At 51.4% G+C, this 10,584-nt stretch overlaps 1 protein-coding gene across 3 annotated transcripts; it reads left to right on the top strand.

Moving 5' to 3' along the window:
* Positions 1-2,198: 2,198 nt before the first annotated feature.
* On the top strand, positions 2,199-10,298 carry Ing1 (inhibitor of growth family member 1). Of its 3 annotated transcripts, none has more exons than XM_076913805.1 (2): positions 2,199-2,301; positions 8,472-10,298. In XM_076913805.1, exons 1-2 carry the CDS (start codon positions 2,214-2,216, stop codon positions 9,173-9,175), a joined length of 792 nt encoding a protein of 263 aa, XP_076769920.1. In that variant the 5' UTR covers positions 2,199-2,213; the 3' UTR covers positions 9,176-10,298. The 3 variants fall into 3 exon arrangements, with proteins under 3 accessions (XP_076769920.1, XP_076769919.1, XP_034376667.1); XM_076913804.1 differs by lacking the exon at positions 2,199-2,301 and adding an exon at positions 2,823-2,925; XM_034520776.1 differs by lacking the exon at positions 2,199-2,301 and adding an exon at positions 3,181-3,757.
* The last annotated feature ends 286 nt before the right edge of the window (positions 10,299-10,584 follow it).

Raw genomic sequence — 10,584 nt, forward strand, 5'->3', positions numbered from 1 at the left:
AGGCACATGCTACACATGCTACATACATGCAGACGAAACACCTATACACAGATTATAAAATAAATTAATTTAAAAAACAGAAAATGATAAATATAACCCACTTGCTACTGATGCTTAAACGTGCAATCCTCCTGCGTACTAAACTTCTGCACATAGACTGTTAAGGTGAATTGAAAGAAACCAGGACAATTTATCACAATAATACCTCCGAGAAATCCCTCTGTTCAAGTCACTACCCTTAAAAAAAATTACATCTATTTATATACATGTGCCACAGCAAACGTGTGGGGGCCAGAGGATACATTAGAGGTGTTCCTTTCTACCATGTCGGGGTCATAGGGAGTGAACTCAAGTAGTCAGGCTTGATGGTCTTTTCTGGCTGAGCCATCTTGCTGGTCCCAGGCCTGTTTCTCATAAAATCAAAAAGCATGCATACAGTATGAGGTCAGCCTGGTCAGAGCTAGTTCCAGGACATCTAAGTCTATGCAGAGAAATTCTGTCTCAAACAAACAAATAAACAAAACTATGGATACAGCCACAGGCTGGGCTGTGACTGGAAGCCAAGCTCAGGCTTCCTGAAGTGAGAAAATTGACAGTTAGCAGGAAGGTACCCAGTGTCCCCAGAGCCTCACTAAGGAGATACCTCCAACCAGAAACCACTGCAAGGAATCTCTCAAACATGTTTTGCCAGACTCTGGGCTGGTGTTCATTGCTTCCCTAGTCTTTGCTGTACAGAAAGAGGTTTTCTTAAAAATTGTACTTATTCACTTGGTGTGTATGGGGCAGGAGGGGATATGGGACAAGGTGCTTATGTGGAGACCAGAGGACCAACTCTCTTATCTGGATTCAATCTTTCCTTTCACCATGTAGATTCGGGAGTTAATTCAGGTTAACTCGGCCATCTGCCTAGTCTTTACTTTTCTACACAGTATATTTTAAAAGCTTGATGTAAGTTAATTTTGTATTATCAATTGGTCTTTTGAGCTTGTTCAGAAATCGTTTAATACAGCTATTTAGTACATAATCACTACTCTATTCCCAGAATGTAAAAACATTGTAGTTAGCATGTGGTAGGCACTTGTGAAATAATTCTGGTCAATTGAATAAGATACTTTTGGGTTTGTATGTCCATGAACTCAATAAACAGGATGGAATGGTTATTAAGAGTATTGTTAACTCTGAAAGATAACCAGGTTCAAACTCCAGCTTGGTTATCTTGGAAAGGGTCAATTATTACTAATCTTCATTAAACCTAGACAAATGTTAATTCATGGTCCAACGCACGCTGAGATTGAGATACCTGTTTCTTAATTGCTATTGTGCCTTTAAATTGATTATAATACCTCTGAGGAAAAGGTCACATTTCATATTCAGTTCTGTACCCCTCTCCACACTTTATTACACGCCGTCTTCTCAAGCCATATTATTGGCCTTTTGTGCAACTATTTTCTTCTGGCAGTTACATGGAAACTTCATTCTTCTGTTTCTGACTAGGGCTGAAAACAGTTGGTCCTGTTAGTAAAAACCAGCAGCAGCCATCCAAGAGACCTTCCTCCTGCAGAAATGCACTGCCCTATGCTTCACAAGCATTGTCCCAATCTGAACGATCTAACTCAATTGACTGTCTCTGGGTGCATTCTTAAGACCCTTGTCAATACGCCATTGCTATTTTAGATATACTGTGTCCGAAAGGTCAGAGATGTCACGGGGTTGCATGGAGTACTTTCACACGTGCCGAGGGGATGTCACAGCGTTTCCTGAGCCGTTCCAAATCTTTTCAAATTACATCTTCTAGTTCTGAAGTGGTGAGTCTTGTTCTGCCGGAGGATGAATGCCTGAGGCTGAAATCAAACACTGCAAACACTAGGTGGCTGAAGACTGCGAGCTGATCCGGCGCCGCAGAGTCATCGCAGGCGAGTCAGAGCGCCGTCATCGGCCCTGCGCACCTGAAGCCACAGCGGCGGACCCCTCAGCGTCGCCCAGGAGGCCGAGCAAGACTGAAGACTTGGGACTCAGAGGGACAAGCAGGACAGGCACCACCGCCCCGGCCATACAAAGGCGCGAATGTGGAGACCACAGGCCAGGCTCCGCCCCAGGGCGGCGCCTAGGCAGGAAGAGGGCGGGACCGCCGGGGACCGTCGCCTAGGCAACCCTTCGCTCTGCCCGGGCTTTTCAGAAAGCCCTAAATCCGGCGGCTGTGGGGGAAGGGCGCGATGGGGAGCCGAAGGTTGTGCTACCCTGCGGGAGCGCACCAGGGTGCCCGTAGCCTCTTCAGTGTGGCGAGGACACGGGCAGCCTCAGGTGCGGCAGGGGAAGAGCTAGGATCAGGGAAGAGGTTTTCCCGCCAGCCCGCCCACCGTAGATCTCCGCGCTGAAAAGAGCACCCCTCGGGGGCCCCTTTGTCTCCAGGCCATTCCAAACTCACACCGGGAGGCGACACAAAGGGACGGTGGGGGCGGAAGGCGCAGGCGCGGGGAACCGCCGAGGATGCTGGGAGTGGTGGTCCCTCTGCGCCTCGGTAGCAGCCCTCCCGCGGGGGTCCCCCCCCATCCCTCGCCAGGGAGCTGCGCATGCGCGCCCACTTCCGCCTCGCTCGGCCCCGCCCTCTCGGCTCTCCTCGAAAAGGCCAGCTCTCTAGTACTAGGCGTGCAGGGGGCGTTGCCGATCCCACCACACCTCCTTCTCGTCCAGATTGGCCGCAGAGGTAAGAGCCGCAAGGGGATTGGCTACCGCCGTTGCCATTTCTGTTCGGGGCCCTATTTATACCGCGCTAGGAGGCGGGGGAATGCAGTTAACCTAGAGGAGGGTGGTTCTTCTCTGTTTAGTCGGTTTGAAGGCAGCGATCTGGAGGCTCGTCCGGCCCCGGCGTGTCTTGAGGAGCAGGCCACCACCCCGCCGTTCCCGGCCGGCGTGCGGCTCCGCCCAGTAGGTCCGCCACCGAGTGCCAAACTCCTAGTAAAGTTTCGCGTCGCCGGCCGCCCCTGCTCAGGCGGCCCTACCGCTGTCCCCTCCGCGACCCTGGCCCCCAGCGACAGTGACAGGCCACGCCCCTCGCGGGCCGGCCTCGCGGCCCGCCGCCCCCCGGCCCGGGACGGTGAGGGGCGTGAATGCGGCGGGGGCGGGGCCGCCTCCGGGAGGGGGGGTGGCGGGGCGCATGCGCGCTGCGCGCGGGGCTGAATGTTTCCCAAGTGTTTGAAACTGGTATTTGGGTTTTCCACGTTGGACAAGTGCGGCGAGGCGGGCGGCGGAGCGCGCCCTTCCCGCTGCCGGCCCCGCTCTCTCCGCTCTCCACGCTGGTGGCGGGTGGGCGGCGGTGGCCGGCCCTCTTTGGGTGTGTGCGCGCTCGTACGCACGGCCCCCCGCGCCGCCCGCCGCCCGGGAGGGGGCCTGCACGGCCGGCGGGGTGTGCGCTAGAGCCTCGGCCGCCGCGGCCCGCGCCTGCAGGCGCCGGGGTCCCCGCGGCCCCGGAGGCGGCGCGGCAGGCGCCAGATGTAGCCGCCGGCCAGCCCGGCCGGAGCGGCGGGAGGGCGAGAGCTTTGCATTTTGCAGTGCTGTTTGAGGGGGGCGGGGGGTGGAGGAAGCGGAAAGCCGCCGAGTCGCCGGGGACCTCCGGGGTGAACCATGTTGAGTCCTGCCAACGGGGAGCAGATCCACCTGGTGAACTATGTGGAGGATTACCTGGACTCAATCGAGTCACTGCCTTTCGACCTGCAGAGGAACGTCTCGCTGATGCGGGAGATCGACGCCAAATACCAAGGTACGGCGGGTGATGGATGGGCGGGGGCGGCCGCGTCCATCCCTGGGTCCTGGCGGTGAGGCTGACCGGTCCTACTGGAGCCAGAGCGCCCGGTAGCGTCCTCGGAGGGCTAGGAACAAAAGGTCTGGAGCGCCTTTGATACGCCGAGGTCCTTGTGTTCCGAGCTCCGGGACATGGAGAAGGAAGGAGCGCGAACGGCTGGCTGCAAGGCTGCGCGACCAAAGCGCTCTTTGTAGTGAAGTGATGAGGCGGTGCTGCGGGGGAGGGGGCGCGGGGCTCGGCCGCGTCCTCGGGGAGGGGGTGAAGGCGGCCGCGCGAGGTGGAGTGCTATGCGGGCGCCGCGGCCGCAGGGCGCGGGCACCCGGCTGGAGAGACGGCTGCGGGCCGTACTCCCGCGGACCTGAGTGCGGGTCTAGAGAGTCGCCGCCTCCCGCCTGGTTCTGAATCTAAGTGTTACATAAAGTACTGGGCAGTCCCGACTCGGGGTCGCGCGATCGCCCAGGCCCTGCTCTCTTGGGCCCTCCCTTGGCTCTGGACACGGCTCCGGGCCGACTGCGAGGGGCGCCGGCGCGGTGTGTCTTGCGGAGGAAGAGGGTGGAAGGGAGGATCGCAGCCGACTAGGTGCACGACTGCGCTGCGATCAGTGGGCGCGAGCTGGGCTCTGGCTGGAGAGGAGCGGGGCAGGTGAGGGACCTGCAGCCCTCCCGGAGACCCGGGCTGCCCAGAGTGGCGAAGAGGCGGAGCCTGCGTGCCCGCCGAGAACTGTTGGCTGTTGGGGAAACTTTGCTGCGAGGTCAGGGGGCTCTGTTTTGAACGGGGATGGCCGCTCCGAGTTTACTCTTGTTTACAAAACTGCGCAGTAGGGAAACGGAAGAGTTGGGGGTGGTGGAGGGCCACTGCCCAGCACCACGTACAGGGACACGCTGGGGAAAGCGCCCCTGCGCGCTCTATCCGAAATGCAGCTTCGCAGCTCGGTTTATAGGGGAGTCATTAGCATATTGCGGAACGTTCCGCCTCTGCGGCTCTTTGATTGGTCGCAACATCCCCCGTGGAATGTCCTTATCATTGTGCTACCGAGCCATTGGGGGGCGGGCAGTATGGGGCGGGCTTTGCTCGGGACTCGCTCCAGTCTGTGTTTCCGCTGTCTGCTTTTTTTTTTTTCCTCTGTGGAGAGGGCCGGGCGGAGGGAGGAGGAGAGTTGATTTGAATGTCTTCGGGTCGCCCGTCCTCTGGCCTCGGGTTGGCTCCTGTCGCTGCTGGGGCGGGCCATTCTTCCTGGCTCTGCGCGTTGATTGGTGTCCCTCCTGGTCTCCGCCCTCAGCGTCGTCGACTCACAGAGGCCTCGGTGGGGCGGGGCCGAGCGCACTTCCTGAGTCTCATAGGCTGGAGTGGATCGCGGCCACTTTCCGGCCGCGGGGCCATGGCGGCGCTGGCCTCCTGGAGGTTGCTGCGCTTACTTTCTCGGCTCTGGCTCCCCGCAGGAGGCACTGACCGCTTCTGGCGTTTCCGGTAGGCATGAATAAGCAGGAGTGCCTCCGTCGTCGGGACTACGGGTCGGTGTGTTGGGTGCTGTCCTCCTGGAGCCCCCGCCGATGCGGGCTCCTGTGTCCGAGTGGCTCTAGAATATTCAAATCCTTGCTAAGAACTACTGTTGCAGACCGAGTTTTTGACGATCGCCTAGTGCTTCAGATGTAGAAGAGTCCGAAAGGAGGATCTATGGTTTGGTTGTTGTAAATGGAGTTTGTTGCCTGAATTACTTTTCAAATATTATATTAAATATCCCTTGGAAGCAGTGCCTTTTTAAGAACTTAGGCTCAACCTTATATAAAGTTAAAGTGGTTTAAAGTAATTGGACAGACTAAGTGCAGGCCCATTTAGTCACTACCTCTATTCTTGTTGGTTCTTCAGGTTGCCCGGCAGCAGTTTGAGTCTGAGCTGACCGGTGCCTCCCTATGTGGAAGTTGTACTGTCCTTGTTTGTTGCTTTTATTGATCGAATATTTTACTTAGGGAAACTAGACACCTGTGTTACTGTGTGGAATGATAGCTTCCTGATAGGTTTTTGATGGGATTTTTCTCCACAAGCTTCACCTGGATTAGAGCTGAAAGAAGCAATTATTTACATTTAAATTAGCAATGGGTAGAATTACTCTTCTACAAAACACCAGTATAGTCTTTGAAACATTGCTGGTATGATGGCACATGCCAGTAATCGCGGTTGGAGACAAGACCAGTTTTGATTGTGTACCACACTACCCGTGCTGTCCTGGTACCAGCTCTGATTCTGTGCCGGTTAACCCAGGGTGGCTCTCAAAAAACAACAATTTGCTGTTGGTTTTGTTGTTATTCTTTCTCACTGACCTGGAACTCTTAAATATCCACTTGCCCCTGCTTCTAGTACTGAAGGTATGTACCATCGTGCCCCAGACTCTTAGGTTCTCTTTGTACATCGAATCAGCTGACTTACCTAGAAACTTCCTTTTAGATACTAGGACTGTACATGCATCCTGGGTGGGGGAGTGTTTGTCTGTGGTTCTTCCATGAATACCTGCAGAACCTGAATAGAGCCTTACATGTTGGGAGATACTTCAGTGGCAGGCCTTGTGTTGTCTTCTAGGGTTTTGTTGATGTGTTTTTTTGGTTTTGTTTATTTATTTATTTTTATTATTTTGAAGCAGGGTCTTGATATGTAGCTCTGGCTGGCCTGTACGAATTCAGGCTGGCCTGGAACTCTAAAGAGGTCTGACCCCTGCTTGAATTCCTGTTTCCTGTCAGAAGAGCGCAGAGTAGGGCCGGGTGGTGAATTTCTAGGTGTCCCCTCTAACTGTCAGCCTGTCCACACAAACATTTTAGTAGTTCCCTTAAGAGATGGCAAAAAGGTCTCAAAAAAAAAAAAAAAATCTGATAGCATTTACTGTTTGAGGGAAGTAACTCTAGGAATTTTCTGGTATGTCCCACGTTTCAAAAACAAATAGTTTTTCCTTTGTACAGAGTCTCTTGGAGGCCTGGGTGCTTTATAATGGCTTTGTGGTAATCCACTTAGGGCAGAATGTTTCATTCTTCTGTTCACTTTTAATTGTTAGTTTCAGGCAGTGAAGGGTTTGACATCTCTGGCCTGAGCTCCTTTGCCTAGTCCTTTGCACTACGTACTGCAGCCACCCACTCTCTAGGGTTTCCCTCTGTCAGCTTTTACCCATTTCCCTAGTTTCTTGTCATTGGTCTTAGTCAGACTGATTTGACGTCAGCACAAAGGGTCTCTGCCTGCTTGGCACACAGCCTTATCATATACTTAGATATAAGCACACAAAGATGGGCTTGGCTCCTCTAAGACTTTGGCAGTGTTGAATTCTACGTGCTGGCCGACACTGTGATGGGGCAGTTATCAGCTGTCCCTGGGAATCACCGTCAGTGCCCATCACCCTCAGACACAAGTGCCTTCTCAGCCTGTGGCAGTGGGTTACTACAAAGCCAAATCGAGAAAGCACCTAAGCCTCCAAGAGACTCTTTGTGTACCAAGGAGAAACTCTGTTTTTGAAACATGGGACATGTAACCCAAGCTGTCCTCACACTTGTGACCCGGGTTGTCCTCACACTTATGACCTGGGTTGTCCTCACACTTATGACCTGGGTTGTCCTCACACTTATGACCTGGGTTGTCCTCACACTTGGGCTCCTTCTGTGCACGAGTCCTGGAATTATGGAACTATGTTGAGCCGAATTCTTTGTTTTCTATAAGATTATTTATCAGCTTTTATTTCTTGAGCAATTGTCTAATTACATTTGCCAAGTGACATTTTCTAAGCATGCAGACTTATTTTTAGTTTTTCCTTTAAACAGGATTTAGTTCTCAAAATGGTATTCTTGGGTACTTGGGAGATAGAGGCAGGCAGGCTCTGTAGGTTCCAGGACAACCAGGGCTACACAGAGAGACAGTTTTTAAAAATTGTGAGCAGGCCGGGTAGTGGTGGCGGCGGCGGCGCACGCCTTTAATCCCAGCACTTGGGAGGCAGAGGCAGGCGGATTTCTGAGTTCGAGGACAGCCAGGGCTACACAAAGAAACCCTGTCTTGAAAAACAAACAAACAAACAAACAAAAATTGTGAGCAGTAGATTAAAGTATTATGCATTGTAAAGTGAAATCTGTCACTTTGGTTTTAAAGCAGGGTTGCCTTGTTTATTGTGACCAAAACATTCTTGTTTGCAGTTACGCAGAATATCATGCTAGAGTAGTCATAGGGACACTTAAGTAGAGGGCCAGTTTGTAAGCACTGTCATCTGATCTACATGCTTTTCTGTAGAACATTGTAGACATTGGGATGCCTTTGATCCTAACTGGGGAGGTGGGGATCCCTGGAGTTCATTCACGCTCCAGATTCAGTGAGACTCTCACATAAGGTGGACAGCAATATTCGAACACAAATAAATACAGAATAAAAACTTGTAAGTTGTTGCAGAGATATTTGAACGGAAATTGTGGAAATGCAATGAATGGTAGGTGAAGCAAAGCCTTAGGCTGAAGCATTTTACCTACCGCTGAACTGTTATTCAACATCTCAAGCTCGCTGAGTGGGAGCCATGGCTTGCACAAGTCAGGGAAACTTGGCTACACTGTTCCTGCCCCTCGTGATGAGAATTATAGAAAAGGCCTCCTTAGTTGGTGTTGTCTCTTTGCAGTGTTCCTAGTGAGTTTGTAACACATCTTGTTTCTGTCTGTAGAGATCCTGAAGGAGCTGGATGACTACTATGAAAAGTTCAAACGGGAGACGGACGGCACCCAGAAGAGGCGAGTGCTGCACTGCATCCAGAGGGCCCTGATCCGGAGCCAGGAGCTGGGCGATGAGAAGATCCAGATTGTGAGTCAGATGGTGGAGCTGGTGGAGAACCGCAGCAGGCAGGTGGACAGTCATGTGGAGCTCTTCGAAGCACACCAGGACATCAGTGATGGCACTGGCAGCGGCGGCAAGGCAGGCCAGGACAAGTCAAAGAGTGAGGCGATCACACAGGCAGATAAACCGAATAACAAGCGGTCCCGGAGGCAGCGAAACAATGAGAATCGAGAGAACGCATCTAATAATCACGACCATGATGACATCACCTCAGGAACGCCCAAGGAGAAGAAAGCAAAAACCTCAAAGAAAAAGAAACGCTCCAAGGCCAAAGCAGAGAGGGAAGCGTCTCCCGCAGACCTTCCCATCGACCCCAACGAGCCCACGTACTGTCTGTGCAATCAGGTCTCCTACGGAGAGATGATCGGCTGTGACAATGACGAGTGCCCTATCGAGTGGTTCCACTTTTCTTGCGTGGGACTCAACCATAAACCAAAGGGCAAGTGGTACTGCCCCAAATGTCGTGGGGAGAGTGAGAAGACAATGGACAAAGCCCTGGAGAAGTCCAAGAAAGAAAGGGCTTACAACAGGTAGTTAGTGGACTCTCACCAGTGTATTTATGATGTCGCTGCCTTTTCAGAAGTATGAGGACGGTCAGATGAGTATTTTTAGAGAATGTTAGAAACAGATGCCCTCCTCGGGAAAGCGGAAACAGCCTGTGTCTTCATGGTGTACCTTGTTACCAGACTGGGTCTGCAGATCAGCAATTTAGAAACTACAAATACAGGTTCGAATTAAACATGTCAGCAAGTGTCAGACTGATTGGGGTTGGGGAGTGACTTGGAAGTAGCCTAACAGATGTATAAAGAAGAGATTTAATTTGGCTGTTTTAACAAAAATGTTATGGTTTACAAAAAAAAAAAAAAAAAAAAAAAAAAACAGATTAGCCTGGTTGCTGAAGTACAGCAAACGAGCTGCCGCAATGTTTATTCACGTGACAAGTTGGTGGTTTAAAGTCTAAATATTATTATTTTTTAAAAAGGTAAATGGGTAAATTTTACATGACATATTTTATACATGGCCTATTCCCCAACTGGCCGTTTTTAATGACTGGGTACGTTTTTAATAGGTCAGACACAACTGGTCCAGGCAGTGGGTCCGAGTCTTGCCTTTGCTACCCTAGGTCACGGTGTAGCCACCTTTAACTTATATGAAGTGTATAAATGTACATTGCCCAGCCACCCGGCCCCTGCTGTATCATAACCGGAAGTGCAGCCTGGTGCTGACGTGAAGCCGAGGTGCGCATCCTGCTGCGTGTGTGAGCTGTATAGCTGTTGCGTCGAGAAATAAATGAAACTTGGCCAGTTTGTTTCTTTAGCATTTAATTTTAACATACAAATAATTTTAAATTTTTGTCTTAAAATTTATACACCAGCAGTTTAGACAAAGCCTTAAGCAAATTGTATATTATTGATCTCACGTAATAAGGAAGTAGACATTATGTCCATGCCAGCAAATCCGTGTCAGAAGTATTTAGAGCAGAGGTTAGGAAGTGACTGTGCTTACGAAGTCCAGCCCCACCATCTGTTTTTGTATGGCCTGTGAGCTAAGAATGGTCTATGTTTCTGAGTGGTTTGCAAAATCACATTTCATGATACACGAAAGTCCTATGAAATGAAGATTTGCGTGTCTATAAATAAAGACTCATTGGAACACAGCCATGCTTATCTCCTTATGTGCTGTCTGTGGTTGCTTGTGTAAGAGACCTGCTTTCTACAGAGATCACCTACTGACAGGCGATGTCGGCCACCCATCAATGGCACGTGTCCTTCACTGCCCACTTACTAGAGCCGAGATCATCATCCCTGGGTGCTGTGTGCGTTGCTTGAGATCTGAGTATGTTGACGTGTTTGACAGTATGTGTGTGGGGTCCAGGCCTGGTCACTCTATGTTGAAGTGTTTGACAGAGTATGTATGTGGGGTCCAGGCCTGGTCGCTCTACA

Source organism: Arvicanthis niloticus, chromosome 16 (genome assembly GCF_011762505.2).
Source record: "Arvicanthis niloticus isolate mArvNil1 chromosome 16, mArvNil1.pat.X, whole genome shotgun sequence".
Classification (NCBI taxonomy): Eukaryota; Metazoa; Chordata; class Mammalia; order Rodentia; family Muridae; genus Arvicanthis; species Arvicanthis niloticus.